The following is an 18,085-nucleotide window of genomic DNA, read 5'->3' on the forward strand; positions in this document are numbered from 1 at the left end:
CCTTAAACCCTTACCTCTCTTACTCAACAGAAACATAGTCTAAGCATCCCTTCCCTGTTGTTCATTCCTTGTTACATTTACCTCCCTACCTCAACCTCCTTCATTCTCTTTCCCTAGAGAAATATAAATTACTGTAAGCTCTTTATGGCAAAAGACTGCATTTTGACAAGTGCACATAATGTGCTTTTCAAAGTACTACATTTCATTGTATTTTGAAGCAGATTTTATGTCTTTATTGGCCTTACCATTAAAAACTTGCCTTGGATCTCAATTTTTAGGGGGAAACTGGCAAGAACTATATTATGCTTCCAATGCAAAATGAAATAAAATAGAGACCATTGGCATAAGAAGATAGAATAATAGGTCTATTTTAAAAGCATTGGTCAAAGTTTAGCACAGCAATTTCATCAGTCCTCCCATTAATGTAGGAATTGCATTGGATGGCCATTAACTTGGAAACCAATCTGCTGGGTGGTTACCAAAGAAGCTAGCCTATGGCACATAAGGGAGAGAGCACAGAAAAGTTATTTTTGGTCTATCAGAATTCTGGATACTGAAATCTAAAAAGATCTTTAGTAGTCTAAAAAGCCCTTTCTTTGCTCTACTCCATAGGTGTATTTGTTCTGATATGCATAAAATAGTTGATATATGGTACATCTCTTCCTCTGACCTGCGATATTTCCTAGCACATGATTTTTAAATCTTTGGTCTAAGACAGGAGGGTCCACAACTGACTGGCAAAGCATGCATTGTCCATGTAGAAGCTCCCAGGTTCTGTTCCCAGCATCTTGAGGTAAGGCAAGGAAAGAATCCTGCCAGAAACCCCAGATAACCTCTGCCAATCAAAGCTGACAATATTGGGCTGAGTGGACCTATGGTCTGATTCAGTATAAGGCAGCTCCTTGTGTTCTTAAGACATCAAATTGTTTGAGCTTGAAAATAAGCTGTTAAAATTAATGTGTTGCCACTAATCCATTAAATCTTTAACAGTAATTTTAAAAGGCAAAACTGGAATTCACTAAGGCAGTTACAAAAGCATAACTCTAGCAGACTGGTTAGTATTCATGATCTCTCTATATCCACTGTTTTAAGGAATGCGTAGGGACCATGAAAATCCACCAGTCCCTAAATCCCGGGCAGCAGCCATTGCTAGTAACTGGGGTCTTTTAACCTGTTGTTCATGAAGCAGCTGGCTGATGTTTCCATCCTCCTTTCCTGCAAGTGATCTCCAATGTAAGGAAGAATTGCAGCAGGGACCCTGCTTCTGCCTTTTACAATGGAGATCACTCATGGGAGGGGATGGGAACATTAGTCAACTGCTTCCCAATCAACAGAGAAAGAGCCAGTAAGTGGGGATGCAGGGGAGTTGGACTAGGAGACACTATTTGGCTATGTCACTAAGTTGGTTACATAGCTAAGGAGATGATAGAAAATTCTGGAATATGATTGTAACCATAGTAACAAAAATGATAATAACAATTTAAAAAACAATTAACATTTTATATTATCTACTGTTGGGTGGTGTCCTTCTAAAAATAACTTTACAATTATTAAAAATGTCAATGTAACATGTTATTAATGTGTTATTAATAACATAACTAAGTAATTACATAGCTTTTGCCAAAATGATCGCCATTAATGAAATAGGTTTTGATTTTTTTCTTAATGTACTAGCATTAGTTTCAGTGCTAACTTTCAATGCTACTCTTCCATCCCTGAGCACTATCTGCTGTCCAAAGCCTACCCATCAGAATCAGGTGGGCTTGCTTTTTGGAGAGCATGGAAAGCCAAAATGTTTCACTCTGAAGGTTTCCATCTTCAAAGGAAAGCATTGTGGGAGGGGTGGGTATAGAGACAACCCTGGTGGATCTCTCCCAAAGCTTCTCCCACAGTGCTTTCTCATATCACAGAATGGTCAGTCCTGATCATTGCCATAACATTTGAGTAGTACACACAGTCATGCTGAAGAAAAGAAGTGATAGGAATATGTCAGCCTGTGGAAAGTTATCTACCCTGACATCATTTGGGCAGCATGATTCCACTTCCATCAACACATCTACGTACCTTGTTAACATTTGGTAGTGCAACCAGAGAAGTTACCCAGAGGTCTTTGACCTTCATGACTTCTGAGGTGATCTGAACTGTCCTCTGCAATTTTAAACTCTCTCCCCAGAGGCCAAGTAATCCATTTCTGCTCACTGTCAAATAGCTGGCATGGCTTTTCAAGAACAGTACATTTTGAACAGCTTCTTTATGGATCACTTGGAGAAGCTGGAGGTCCTTCCACTGTGGGATGACTGATAGCTTGGTCCGTTCATCTCTCTCATACAGCTCAAGCAGCACAAAGGAGGTCAGTTTGTCCCAGTCAATGACTCCATCTCGATTCAAATCTATCTTATTGAACAGCTCACCATATTCTTCCTTCGTGCCTCGCCTAACCTCAGCAGACATTTTATCCATGAACTCTTCTCTAGTCATCATTCTTTTGTTCTCTTTTGATCCTGGCACCTTAAAAGGAGAGCACAATTTTTACAAGTGTGACATGAAAAATCACCTAGTGACCTTCTTCTCAGCAAAACAAGTGAAGTTTCTCTTTCAAAAAGTATCATGTCTTGTGGTGGCATGGGGTGGTACAAAAGCTCTGTCTGTAGAACTTGATCTATGATGGTTGCTCCCCACATTCCAGCAGAGAGGCCAGTGTTCACCATTGAGCCCCATTACTTTATTCCTCCTCCTCTTCCTTGCTATTGTAGGCTGTTTCTTTACCTTTACTAAATATGCAAGTGGAAGGAGGATATTTTCAACTTGAACATGGCAAAGTTACTTCTTTTTTTGGATTACAGCTTTTAATATCTTTTTAAAGTGCTAGTTTTTACACACCTTGCCCTTTTCTTTTAGGCAGCATTGTTGGTCAGCATTGTTCAACCATGACTCTGGAGACCTTGGATAAGTCAGACTCTCTCAGCCTCAGAGGAAGGGAAAGACAACCCCTTTCTGTACAAATAGTGCCAAGAAAACCCTTTCATAGGTGCATCTAAGGGTTGCCATAAGCTAGAAATGATCTGAAGGCACAGAACAACAACCTTAGTTTGTTAAAAAGCATCTAGAGCATCTTGCATGATGCCCTTTTGAAAAATCTTCAATCAATCCTGTTTCATTTGCAATCCATTGCTTCACACAGTAGTTAAGTGGTACATGAGTTTATGAGTTTTGAGAGGGATGCAATGCTTGTTTTGTCAGTTTTACCTTCAAGGTTTACATGAACTTGCTAGATACCTGAAGAACCTGAATCATAGTATAAAAAAGAGTTCTTTTCAAACCATCAGGGTGATTGCTCTCTGCTTGTATGCACATTAAGAGTGCATCCACACTGTAGAAATAATGCAGTTTGATACCACTTTAAGTGCTGTAGCTCCATCCTATGGAATCTTGGGATCTGATGTTTTACAAGGTCTTTATCCTTCTCTGCGAAAGAGTGCTGTGCCACACAACACTACAAATCCTAGTATTCTGTAGGCTGGAGCCCTGACAATCAAAGTGATGTCAAACTGCATTATTTCTGTAGTGTAGATGCACCCAGAGATTTGGCTTTCATGTTGAACAAGGAGAAGGAATGTCAGTGTAGTATACAATCAACTAGATTTAATTAAGACTTACTTGCTATCGCTTCCTTGTGAGTAGTCCCCACTGGCACCTAACTCACGTAAACATGTACAGAGTTGGGTTGTACATGACAAAGCAGATTCAGGCATTGTACAGCTCTCTCATTGTTGCTGAACTGCAAATTCCAACAGTCATAGCCAGTATAATCAGCAGTTAAGAATGCTGGGAACTGCAGTTCAACAACATCTGCAGGGCCATATGATTCCCATCCCTATTTGAAGGCTGTCTCAGGCATCCAAGTCCATCATGACCCTGTGGATATTTACTGTAAGTAATCATGCATAGGATTGAAGAGAAATTCTTTTTATATTATTCAATAGGTCCACAAAACAAAAGGAAAGGGGAAAAATACAAACTGCTTCCATAGTTTACTTATTAAAAGTAGAGCTCCTCACATATGAATTACACCGAAAAACTACAGACCAGTTGAAACCCACATTGTGGCTTTGCATCTCCATAAAATAACTGCCAGTGTGTTTGGGCAAAACAAGCTAATTGGCCTGGGCTTCTTCTTTTAGTAAATGATTATAAGGGACATTTTCTTTTTCATTTTTCAAATACCTGAGGCCATAAACTCATTTCATATGCTTGGCTGAAAAGCTGTCGGAATAATGATTTTGGATCACTCAGTAAGAAGGAAGACTCTTTATCCTATTTAATAATCATTCAATCCAGTCTTCCCTTGGGGCTCTTTTTTATTTTACTTTTTAAAATGAACTTCTTTGATTTTTTTTAATATCCACAAATGAAAATATGGTAGGAGGGACTGAGAAGAAATGACAAGAGATGTTTTGTATAAAAAACTTCTTCCTAATCCACTCTTGTAATTACTTAACCAAATATCAGACTTGAGGGTGGTAATACCACTTCGGTTTTTACACCTAATATTTAAAGAAAGGAGGGATATCTAAAGTGCAACACTGTAATAACTTTGTGGAAAATCAAGTTTAATTAATTTTTACATAAAAAATTCCATTAATATTTCAGCACTATCTATCTCACTGTGTCACATAGTGCATTAATGAAACAGTATTTTAGAATGCAAATTACACTCCATTTGCCCCTTTAATTCTATTTTGCTTTTTTTTTTCCTGGACAGCAACAGCTTTATGCACTGAATTAGGGTGATGGTAGTTTTGTTTTTGAGTTAAGGTTAGATTTACACTTTAGTTTTTGGAAACAATGAACAGCCAGAACTCTTGGAAACTTTGCTATCCAGTGGGCGTTATTAGGATCATGATCAATTAATAGCCACAAGTTTAAGTCCATCTAAAGAGCATCAGAAGTACAGTACTCTGTCTTGTTGAGCAAAGTCTATTTTAAAAACTATGGCTGCATCCACACTGAAGAGAAAACCCTGTCTGATTCCACTTTAACTGCCATGGCTCATTGAATTCTGGGGATTGTAGTTTTGCGAGACATTTAGCCTTCTCTATCAGAGAGCTCTGGTGCCAAAACAAACTACAAATTCCAGGATTCCACAGCATTGAGCCATGACAGTTCAATCACTGTCAAACTGGATTATTTCTGCAGTGTTGGCCAGTTTCTCCTGCAGGCTCTAAAAACCTCTTGTGTGGGAGTAACAGACAGGCAACAGGAATGGGCACAGCAGAAGGTGACCAAAGATAAAGGAAGGTAGGATTCCTGAACTTCATTAAAATGCTTTCTTCCCATTATATATGAGAGATGGAAATCCTAAGTACGAGGAGGCTTGTCAGAACTGACCCTGTGCACATTTGATGAACTAGAGGGAGCAGGAGCAGGGCCACTTCCACAAATTCTGGATTCACCATCAATATGATAACCACTTTCCCTCTGATCACTGCAAATTGGTGTGAGGAATTAATGGTAAGGCTATGTGCACTATTCGTATGTATGAGTCTACACAGAAATAGTGCAGGCTTCAGATCTTATGTGAATGAAAAGAGGTTAGGGTGTAGAGTCAGTGGGACATGTTGATGTTAGGGGCCATCAACTTGAACTATTTATTTATATCTTACATAAATATCACAGATTTGCTCCAATGTGCTTCTGATAATATAGATGACTCTCCTCTTCCTTCTCCCCACTGTATCCTCAAACCACTCTTGTGAGGTAGGACAAGCTGAGAATGTATGACTGTTCAAGGTCACCTGGTAAATTTCATGGCTTGAATTTCTCTATTTCTAGTCTAGCACCCCGACCACTATACTATACTGCCTATTTCAGTTATCAGAGGGGCATGTCTGAAATGTACAGAGATGTAACTGAACTAAGGGCCTTTGCAGACCAGCCTGAAAGGCTGGCCTGGGGGCATAGTTGGGGTGTAGCATCCTCACACTGCACACCCAACTCTGCCCCCCCCCGGGCACCCTGATACCACACGCAACTCCAGACACTGTGCAGCATCATGGTGCACCTCCAGCACTGCGTCCAGATGACACAGTGTCAAAGGAGCCCCATATAGCCGCATTGCTGTGCCTATGGTGTCCTTTTGAGGAGCAAAAAGGAGCCACCATTTGCTGCCCCTTTTTGCACCCTTGAAAGGCTGGATCAGGGTGATGGCGTGAGGTTGCCATGGCTCCGATCCGGCTGAAGAAGGGTCAGCTGGAGGCCGCCCCTTCAGGGCTCTTTGTACAGCCCCTAAGAAAAGTAAAATATCCTCTTGAAATGTTTGAAGGACTACCCTCTATGAGAGCCATAGATTGGTGGTAGATCATATGATTTGCATGCATATTATTCTAGGTTGAATACCCCTGATTTAAAAGGAATCAGAACTACAAAAAATCTCTACTTGAAGAACTTCCTCACCTTCAGTTGTTCATACATAGAGTATGGACATTTAACTTTTTGGATCACAACCCCAAGAATACTTCAGCTTCTGGCTGGGTGGATACTGGGAGCTGTAGCCACCTCCAAAACAATTTTTCCCAAACTTTGTCCACAAGCAGCAGTCATGATCACCACCACAGCCATCTTGTTGTCAATAGAAAGGCTGTATCACTTGTAGACAAGAGGAGGTCAACATCAGGGAAGATCCTGGCTGAATCTCCACTTTAGAGAATGTGTAATGAGTACTGCAGAATAGTAGAATTATTTCATGACTCTAACTAGGAACAACACTAACAGGCAAATCTAAGCAAATATTTAACACACAGTAACCCATGCTAAATTTCTCAGAGCAAAGAAAATGTACTAGGGAAGGAAACTGAAGTAGAATGTACACCATTCTTCCATTTTGAGTTGCCAACTTGTGATTTAGAACATACTTAACCAGCAGATGGATCCAATATTAATTTAGTGAGTCAAAGAAAAATAGATTTTATGTTTGTACAGATGCAGGCAGATTACATTTTGTCTGCTTTGGTGATGAGATAATTTGGAGCTAGGGCTAGGGTTGCCATAAGTCAGGACCTCCAAACCAGGACAAATGTAGGACAACAATTTCAAATGTAGGACACATTTTTTAAAAATGGAGGACACGCGAAAAAACTTTTAAAATGGGCACCCACCTCCTCCTCTTCTTCCTCCTCCTCCTCCTGTTTCCCCCTCTTCCTCCTCCCCCTCTCCATGCGCCAAGAAAGTGTGCTTTTCCCTCCCCCTGGCTGGCCCATAGTCTCACTCCTCCTCCTCCTCCTCCTCGTCTGAGGCTCCACCTCTTCCTTGAGGCTGGCCAATGGTAGACTGGAGCTGGAATCAGCCCCGCCCCCACTGCTCTGCCATTGGCCAGATTCCAGGGGATGATGGTGCTCCGTTTAGGCAAGCACACGTATGCGCATGTCAGAGGGAGCTGCCGCTGGCCCCCGGCCTGGGGCAGAGGAGGCGAAGGAGGAGGAGGTGGGTGGCCATTTTAAAAGTTTTTTCGCGTGTCCTCCATTTTAAAAAATGTGTCCTACATTTGAAATTGTTGTCCTACATTTGTCCCGGTTTGGAGGTCCTGACTTATGGCACCGCCTCCTCCCCTTCCACACCGCGTGGCCGTGCTGCCTTCCTCTTCCTCCTCCGAGCACGTGCGCACCCTTCTTCTCCTCCGCACGGCCGCACGTATGAAGCGGAGGAGGGCAGCATGCCGTGCGGGAAGGGGGAAGAGGGCCGGGTGGCCGCACGCAGGAGGTGGAGGGTGGTGGGGCCGCATGCAGGAAGCTCCGCCTCCATCTCCGCCTCTCCGCGGCCATGCTGCCCTCCTCCGCTTCATACGTGCGGCCGTGCGGAGGAGAAGAAGGGTGCGCACGTGCGCGGAGGAGGAAGAGGAAGGCAGCGCGGCCACGCGTGGTGGAAGGGGGAGGAGGAGGAGGAGGAGGAGGAGGAGGAGGAGGAGAGGAGGAGGAGGAGGAGGAGAGGGGCCATGGCCATGGCCATGGCCGCATGAGTGGGCCCGGCTCAGAGGCTGGGCCCCAACCCGTGATTTGGCAGCACCCAGGACGGGGCGGGCCCGGTACCGCCAAAACCGGTACAGTCCCGGGTGCCGCCGGGATATGGCATCCCTAGCTAGGGCAGGACCTCTCACGTTTTGGATGGCTCAAAGATAGGCCCTGGAAGTCTTTGATACACAAAGTAAGTGGGACTTGAAAGTTTATCACAGAGAATCAGGGGAGAAATGGAACCACAGGTCAGTTCAAAATAGCTAGTTAAATCAACAACATATATGATATTAAGCAACAAGTAACAATACCAAATAGGGTTCCCATGTCTCAGGGCTTGGTCCTCAAGGTAAGAAGGAATCTACAGAGGAAAGCAGTATTTTTAAAAGAGAGAGAGAGAGAGGGAGAGAGAGAGTGTGTGTGTTATAGATTCCCTAGGAGATCTACCTTCCTCCCTCAAACATTACTAGGAACCATCCGTAGGTCTCAGAGTTTGGCCCCTGAAATCTCAGTCTTCTAGTTCTCACAAGACTAATGCCAGATGGGCAGCTAAACATCTAACATGTATTTCCCAGAGCTGGCGAAAGTTATCTTTTTAAGTAGAATTCTCAGAATCATCCAAGTACTCTGGCAGAAAAGTTTAAAGAATTGTTTGTTCCAACAGGTAATGTTTCCAGACTCAGATTTCCCATCCTTTAATGGACACTGGTGGATGGTGATGGTTTCTACCACTTCCTTGCAGTGTAGTGCACCAGAGGCTCAGACAATTTTCAGGGGATATACAACTGTGGCAGACTGCAAGCAGTCACTTGGCTCTTGGCCTAGATCTTTCACTCCTTATTCCAATCCACCGAACATCAGAAGGAATTCAAGGTGCAGACAGAGACCTAAGAGATTTTCTTTACTTTGTTATCAGTGCTTTTGAAATTTGAAGCTAGCTATTGATCTTCAGATTCCTCAAAGAGCTTTTTTTCTTATGGTTTTTACCATCCACCAGATTTCATAGAAGCAATCATTACTCCCTCCCCCAGCACTACAGACTCCACTATTCAAGTGAGCCCAAAGAGGTCTGCCATTTAAAATTCAAAGGCCTCCCTTTAGATAAATTCAATCTGAGGCTTAATTTAAACAAATCATCTGTCTGTCTGCTTTCACAGGTAGTTAAGGGATGGTTTTTCAGCCCTGTGATTTCTTTCCTCCCAGTAGGCAATTGCAATCTGCCTTCCCCTTTGCAGATTATAGCCAGAATCCTGTTGGGGCAGTGCACAAATGTAACTTACTTACTTACTTACTTACTTATTTTTATTGTTTCTTTCTCCCAGAATGGGACCCAAGAAAGCAAGATATAAAAAGGCTCTGAGGATAGATGTCCTAAAGGAAGAAACGGCACTGGAGAAACAGTCTGCTCAAAGCTGGCAGATCTTGTCTGCCTTCCCTTGCCACACAAGAAATGTGCAACTATTAGTCTAATGCACTAAGAGGAATCAAGCCTACATAGGATCATAGAATCCTAGAGTTGGAAAAGACCACAAGGGCCATCCAGCCCAGTCTTTTGCCATGCAGGAAGACACAGTCAAAGCACTCCTTACAGATGGTTATCAAGTCTCTGTTTAAAAACCCCCCAAAACAATTTCACCATTCCCCAAGGCAGCATATTTCACAGTCAAACAACTCTTACCATCAGGAAGTTCTTCCTAATGTTTAGGTAGAATCTCTTTTCCTGTAGTTTGAATCCATTGCTCCATGTCCTAGTGGTCTCTGGAGCAGGAAAAAAACACAAGCCTGCTCCATCCTCAATATGATTCCCTTTTCAGTATTTAAACATGGCTATTATGTCACCTATGCAATATATACCACACTTTTCTACTAGCATGGGATCCAAGGCAGCTAACAATATTTTAAAATGAAAAATTAGCTAAAATCTTATTTCAAAAAATTAAGAAACAAATAGGCAACAACTCTGTTAAAAAGCACATAGTTAAAACCAGCTTAAAATACATTTGAAACACAGGTGGTGTACAGACTGCCCCTTTCCCCAACCGATTGGGGCCTCAGCTGCCACAGCGGCAGCCCTGAGGCCCTGATCCGCCACTTTTCCAGGCCTTGAGGAAGCGGCAAAAGGCCGCTTCCCCACGGCCTGGAAAGGGGTGTCCTTGGGGCTTCAAGCCCCAAGGACACCCTGACAGCGGCAGGGAAAGGGAGAAAGGGGCCACTTGGCCCCTTTCTCCTTTGTGTCGCTGGCACAGCCGTGTAAATGCTGCGCCAGCGACACAAAACAAATGAAGGAGATCCGTTTCGGTGCCAAGATGTCACGTCTGCACCGCCCCATTTAGAGGAAAGGACGCCCCGAGGCAACCCTAGTACGCGTGCAGGCCGGCGCAAAGCACCAGTCTGTACAGCACCACAATTAAAAAGATATAATATAAAAACACAACACCACTTTCAAACATGCAGTGCAGTCAAGAACCTGGCGGCTTCATGGGGGAAAAGATCACCTGCCTCTCTGAACAACAACCCTGTGAGGTAGTTTAGGCTAAAAAGGACTGTCCCAAGGTCACCCGATGAATTTTATTGTTCAGTGAGGAACTGATACTGCATCTCCCAAGTCCCAGTCCGATACTTTAAGCACTAGTCTACATTGTCTTAATGTTCCAGTTCCGGTCAGTCAAGCTCTTGTTTTTACAGACACTTGCAAATCCCTTCCATTTAATGATAACTTACTTAATGCAGGAAATATTCTGTATTCCACTCTGTCTCCCTTGGGTCATTCCATCTGCTGAGTTACACATTTACATACAAATGTAATACTAATCTCAGAGCTAATACAGAACAGCTTCTCCCAATGATTTTTCTTTTAAAAAAAGAGAATCCATGTAAATGAGACAGATCTCTCCTGGGAAGTGCCTTGCATTTAAACCATTTGTTTGCTCTTCAGAAAGTACACAGAATGATTGCTATGAAAAAATGTTCTCCTAAAACAGGGGACAGCACCCTGCTCTCAAAACAAGGAAACTGCTTAAATATGTATTTATCACATTAGAGAAGGAAATGAAACTATACTATTCTCATTTATTATTATTATTTTACTAGGGATGTAAAGAATAGGTGAGAGCCAAGCATGGTGTAGGGGTTTGAGTGCTGGACTGCAACTCTGGAGACCAGGGTTCAATTCCCTGTTTGGCCATAAAACCCCATGGGTGACCTTGGGCAAGTCACATTCTCTCAGCCTCAGGGGAAGACAATGGCAAACCTATTCTGAACAAATCTTGCCAAGAAAACCCCATGATAGCCCTTAATAATCCTTTATGGTCTTAGGGTTGCAATAAGTCAGAAATGAGTTGAAAGCACATAACAAGAACAGCAATGACAACAAAGAATGAAAACAAACATTGTGGCACTGAGTTCTACAGTTTATGTGATGTGAGAAGAATGATTTCCGTTTATCTGTTCTGAATCTCCTAGAAGTTACTTTCAATGGATGGCCCCAGCTTCTAGTATTATGCGAAGGGAGGAAAGTCATCTCTCTACTTACTCTCTTTACCCCATGCATGATTTTAAACATATCTGTTATGCTTGCCTTTTTATTGCAAGCTAAACTACCCAGAGTTTTGGGATTTTTCCATATTGGATAATGTACATGGCCATTATCTACTTTTACACCAGATTGGGTTCCAGAGTATTTCTAAAGCCTATACAGAACGCCCTAAATACTGTAGTTCTCAGAATCAAAACAGAGTGGCCTGAGAATAAGGTTCATTTGGCTCAATGGGGTTTCCTTCTGAATAGTCACATAAAGGATTGTGTTTTAAAGGAGTAACCTTCCCCCTATGAACATGGCCTGTCAGTTCTGCTTATTTTATCGACTTCTATCATCTATGTATTATTTTATATGTATATGTATATTGTTCTCATTTTGAAAAATGTACACCATAGGCAGGTTTCTTTTTGTCTATTTTATTGTATGTACAGCACTGTGTAAACCTACAGCACCATATAAATAAAATATAATAGTAGTAATAATAATAATAATAATAATAATAATAATAATTTCAGATCTCCCTTGGCTGCCCTTTTTCATGTGCTCTTGCTTTCAGGTGGCTACCAGAGATAGTGGTGTTTCAACAATGTTACCTTAGCTAGCCCCCTCTCTAGACATATACGCCTAGCACTTTACATACTGTGCTTTCCATAAACAATAAAATATATCCTATTTGCCACTTTGGCAGCTTTATAGAAGATTTGATTCATATTCATTGCCTTTGGCTATGATTTTAATTGACTGTACTAGCTGTTCTTTAATTGAAAACTTTTTTTTCAACTTGAAACTTTTTCCAGGAAGATAAGATGTACAATTGAAAAAATCAAAGAAACCTAAAAAATCTGTATCGTTTGCTGATGAATCTTCTGATAATGTTATAAGTCCTGAGGATAGCAGAAGAATATCTCCTTAAATGCTAGCACTGATGACTCTATGACCTCGATAGTACCATCCTCCACATTGTCTTTTTTAAATGTAAGACAAAACAGAAACACATACAACATGAGAAGAAGATCGGACACTATGGCGGGATATAGACCGCCATATAGTACGCATTCTATACGTACTAGGGTTAGGAAGGGCCGGTGCTTCCGCACCCCCCTAACCCTAGTACGTATAGAATACGTACAACATGGCGGTGCCCCTTCCACATGGGGGCCGCCATGTTTACGTACTGGACGCATAGCATCCAGACGTGTCACGGCGCCTATGACGTCGCGAATGCGCCAGCGGCGCCTCGCGACATCATAGAGGCGCCGCAAAAAGAAGCTTCGAAATGGAGCTTCTTTTTTGCTCCGCGCGGGAGCCGTGCGGTTTGGCTGCTGCGGCTCCCTCACAGAGCAAATGGCGCCGGCGGGAGACTGCCGCAAAGCGGCGGTCTATATCCCGCCTATACCTACCAAGTTCCCCAGCAAGAGGACACAAAAGACCAGGAGGTAGTTAATTTATCTGCAAAGGAATTTACTTTCCACCAACTTCAAGTATTGAAAAAAGGCCTAACTTTTGTTCCCACACCTAAAAGCAACTACTTTCAAACCATGATTGAGGTACAAAGATTATTTAGAAAGGTTAAGATTGCAGATTTTTTTAAGACCAAGTAGATAGATAATGACAGACAGGATGAATTATTTAGAGGTAAATCTACCTTTAACCCAGCTACCACTAATCATAATATCTTAGCATTTGAGGATATCATCCTTAAAGAATTAAAATCCATTCAGGATTATTCTCCCACAGTCTGGCACAATTTAACACAACAGGAGAGTTTGGCTCTTAAAGAACTATGCCAACTCCAAGATGTGGTCTTTAAGCCAGCAGATAAGGGAAGAGTAATAGCTGTTTGGGATATGCAATAATATGTAGCAGAAGCCCATAGACAACAAAATAATTCATCACACTATGCACCCTGCAGTCATGACCCTACTAAAGACATCAAAAAATCAATCTCTGGAATAGTTTATGAGGCCCTCATTGATGGTTATATTAACAAAAACACATATCAGAAGAAAGAATACCTGTCTTTTATTTGTTACCCAAAATACATAAGAATAAATCTCCAGTCCCTGGTAGGCCGATTATATCTGCATGTGGCTCCATATTGGAACCTATTTCTGAATTTGTTGACTCTTTTTTGAAGTCCTTTGTCCCACAAATTTCCACTTACATCAAAGACACGGGACATTTTCTGCAAGTCCTAGAACAAGTCACATTACCTAATGACAACTGCATTCTGGTGACACTCAGTGTGGCATCCCTCTACACCAATATAATCCATGATGAGGCAATGGAAATTATTGAATCAACATTGGATAAGAGAAGGGACTATCTATATCCACCTAGTCTTTTCTTGTGTACATGAGCTGAGATTTCTTTAAAACGGAATTATTTTTCTTTCCAGGACAAGTTCTATTGGCAGATATCTGGTACTGCAATGGGGTGCAAATTTGCACCAGAATAAGCAAATCTATTTATGGATAGCTTTGAGCATCAGTACATATTGAATGAAGAGAGTATCTTCAAAGCTAATATATTTGAATTCAAAAAGTACCTTCATGACATCTTTATCATATGGAATGGCTCGGTGAGTGACCTATTAGAAATTCATACATACCTCAATAATGTACACAATACAATTAAATTTGAGTTGAATTCTGATTATGTCAAGATTAAATTTTTGGATGTAGTGATGGTTAAAAGAGGAGCCTCACTGATAACTGACCTCTATAGGAAAGAGACTGATACAAACTCCTTCCTTAGATATGATAGTTTCCATCCACCCCACATGAAGCGAAATCTACCCTATTCGCAGTTTTTAAGGCTGAGAAGAAACTGCTCTGGCCTTATGGAATTTGACAGACAGGCTAAAACTTTAATAGAACAATTTGTCATCCGAGGGTATCCCAGGAAGGATTTAAAACAGGCTTACTTTAAAGTAAGAAGTATGGAAAGAAAGAGCCTGTTTCTGAAGAAACAGAGAAAGCAAGCACAATCCAGAATGATCATACCTATTACATTTAATAGACACACAAGATACATCCAGACAGCTATCCTGAAATATTGGGACTTACTCCAGGACATCCCGGGGTGTTCAGAGAAACCTATATTTGCTTATAAACGCTCGAGGAACCTTGCAGATCACCTAGTACTGTACACAGTAAATGTATAGTCAAGGAGGCTCAGTCAAGCCTGGTGCAAAGAAAAACCAAAGGGAATTTTCCATGGTATAATTGCAGTGTATACAGAAACTGTGTAAAAACAACTGAATTTGTGAATCCTATTAACAACAGAATTTATTCTTTGAATGAACTGTACACCTGTGATACAAAGGGAGTCATATATACTATTCAGTGTCCTTGTAACCTTCTCTACATCGGCATGACTACCTGTAAAATCAAGATGAGGTTTTCTGAACACAGGAGCTGCATAAGGAACCGGAGAACTACTGCACCAATGGTCCAGCACTTTGTACAATTCCAACATTCTGATATGGACATTAAATTTTGGACAACTGAGAAAGTGTCTGGTACTGGGGTTAATTTGGACAGGAAACTCCAAAGAAGAGAACTCTTCTGGATTTTTACTTTACAGAAACAGAAACCCTTTGGCTTGAATGAAAGCTGTAACTGGATTGAAACACTGTAACTTTACCTAGTATCTGTTCTTGGCTTGTATACAGTACTTGTATATTTGAACCCTTACATGATTGTAAGTAACGGTTAATATTTGATTCCAAGTGTATATAAATACTTAGAGGATAGCATCCCATGATAAATGGCTTCAGGTTGTGTTATACAGGTGTGCTAGATTTTTTGATTGATAAGAGTGGTATAAAGTTCCCCACTTTTAACAACTAATTGAGACTTATTCTGCTGTGGTACATCTAGGTTACAGGAAGTAAGGTCATATCTATAATATCCCCTTTAAAAATTCCCTTTACTAAAATTCAGAAATTGCTTATATATATTTTCTTGATATGTATCTTTTTAAGGTTTATATTGGACAACTAATTACTTACCTTTACCAGATGTGCCTACACACATTGTTATTCCTCCTATGATGTGCCTACACACATCGTTATTCCTCCTATGCTATTACAACAGGTATATTTGCAATTGATTTATCTACAATATGGTCTTCATTATATATATATATATATATATATATATATGATAAACCACTGATATTACTATTTATTTTTCCAGCATCCTTTGACCACTGAAGAAGACTTAGTGTTGAAATGCATTTGGTCATTTTAACCTATTTCTCATTTGTAATGGGCTTGTACTGTTATCCCTCCCAGTTGTATCTATGGAATTGTTAAATACTTTACCTTACCTTACCTTACCTGCACCTGAGGACCTCCAGGGCCCCACAGGAACTTTTGGCTCGCACCCACGCGGCACTTACTGAGGGGAAGGGAAGCCGGTGGGAGCGGCAACCCTTTAAAAGCCGGCCCTCTGGCCCCTGGGACGACGCCTGCGCCTGAGGACCTCCAGGGCCCCACAAGAACTTTTGGCTCGCGCCCGAGGGGAAGGGAAGCCGGTGGGAGTGGCAACCCTTTAAAAGCTGGCCCGCCGGCCCCTGGGACGACGCCTGCGTCTGAGGACCTCCAAGGCCCCACAAGAACTGCGACCTGGCTTGCATTACTGAGACTTGGCTGGGGCCTGAGAGCGAGGCAGTGTGGGCACAGGCCCTTCCAGCTGGGTACTCAGTCAAGGACCAGATCAGGTTAGGTGGGCAGGGGGGGCGCGATGTTGCCTTGGTCTATAAGAACACCTTTCCCTTAACCAGGAACCATGTCCGGAAAGCGGACTTCATTGAGTGTATTTACCTGACCCTGAAGGCTAGGGACAGTCTGGGGATTCTGTTGGTCTACCGTCCACCCCGTGCGCTAACAGACTCCCTGGCCAAGCTGACACATCTGGTCTCGGTACTGGTGTTGGAATATCCCAGACTTCTTGTCCTGGGAGACCTCAACATCCCTTTTGAGGTCAGTCAAGGTCCAACAGGTGTGGCTCAGGAATTCATGGCTACCATGACTGCCATGGGTCTGTCCCAACTGGTCTCAGGGCCCACGCATTGAGCTGGTAATACTCTCGATGTCGTCTTTAGTACAGACATGGATACTCCGTGGGCAGAGGTATCTAATATCTCTGCCCTATCATGGATGGACCATTTCCTGGTCGAGGCTAGACTCAAGGCATCTACCCAAATCCCTCCCGGGGGTGGAGGACCTATTAGGATGGTCCACCCTCGAAGGCTGATAGAACCCAAAAGGTTCCAAGAAGCCCTAGAGCATTATGTGGTTGGAACTGATGGCGATTCTGTTGATGCCCTGACTAACATCTGGGATAAAATCTTTCCAGGGCTATACACAGTATCGCTCCCAAGCGTCCTTTCCAGCCTGCTTCCAATAAGCAACCCTGGTACAGTGCTCCCTCGGGTTACGAAATTAATTCGTTCCGCGGCCGCTTTCGTAACCCGAAAAGCCTTCGTAAGCCGAAATGCCATAGGCGCTAATGGGGAAAAGCCGCGTTTCGTGCGAAAAAGCGCCGAAAAGCACCAAAAAAAATTTTCGTAACCCGAAAAAACATTCGTAACCCGGAACAATTATTTCCTATGGGATTTTTTCGTATCCCGGAAATTTCGTAACCTGGGTATTTCGTATCCCGAGGTACCACTGTATACAGAAGATCTCAGGGAAAGGAAGCAGGCCGTGCAACGACTAGAGCGCAACTGGCAAAGACATCATTTAGCCGACAAGGCACTCCTTGAGTCTCTCTTGAAGGCTTATGGAGTGGCAATAAGTGCAGCTAAACATTCGTTTTATGCTATACGTATTGCGTCTGCGGAGTCGCGTCCAGCAGAGCTGTTCGGGGTAGTGAGGGAGCTGACTCAACTGCCCCCCTCCCTGAACCCTATTTTAGAGCCTGCTGTGACAAATTTAACAACTTCTTCGCGGATAAAATCTCTCGGATAAGGGCTGATCTCGACGCCAGTATTTCTTCAGAACCTATAAGAGAAGCATCCAGAGCTTCCGTGGACTCTTATTAAACTGGATCACTTTGAGTTTGTGAGTACCGAGGAAGTGGACAAGATTCTTGGAAGTGTTAGGAAGACAACATGCTCCTTCGATCCCTGCCCTTCATGGCTGGCAGCTCAGGGGGGAACTGCGGTAACATCCATGCTGCACCGCATAATTAATACATCTTTTAGAGAGGGGCAGTTTCCATCTCGCCTGAAATTAGCAGTAGTTAAATCTCTGCTAAAAAAGCCCTCCTTAGACCCCCTGATACATAATAATTATCGGCCTATGTCGCTGTTGCCTTTTTTTAGGAAAAGTGATCAAGAGAGCAGTTGCCTTCCAACTCCAAGAGATCTTGGATGAAACGGATTTTCTGGACCCATTTCAAACTGGCTTCCGGGCAGGCTATGGAGTTGAGACTGCCATGGTCGCCTTAGTTGATGATCTCCGTCTGGGCATGGACAGGGGAAGCGTGTCCCTGTTAGTGCTTTTGGACATCTCAGCGGCTTTCGATACCAA

At 42.5% G+C, this 18,085-nt stretch overlaps 1 protein-coding gene across 2 annotated transcripts in view; it reads right to left on the reverse strand.

Annotated features, from left to right (window-relative positions):
- Positions 1–18,085, reverse strand: part of WDR49 (WD repeat domain 49) — a 178,403-nt gene that overhangs the window by 143,261 nt on the left and 17,057 nt on the right. For both annotated transcript variants that reach the window (XM_042456108.1, XM_042456107.1), the window contains exon 3: positions 2,065–2,508. In XM_042456108.1, the coding sequence (XP_042312042.1) occupies positions 2,065–2,508 (444 nt within the window). The remainder of the gene's footprint in view (positions 1–2,064; positions 2,509–18,085) is intronic.

This window comes from Sceloporus undulatus, chromosome 3 (genome assembly GCF_019175285.1).
Source record: "Sceloporus undulatus isolate JIND9_A2432 ecotype Alabama chromosome 3, SceUnd_v1.1, whole genome shotgun sequence".
Classification (NCBI taxonomy): domain Eukaryota; kingdom Metazoa; phylum Chordata; class Lepidosauria; order Squamata; family Phrynosomatidae; genus Sceloporus; species Sceloporus undulatus.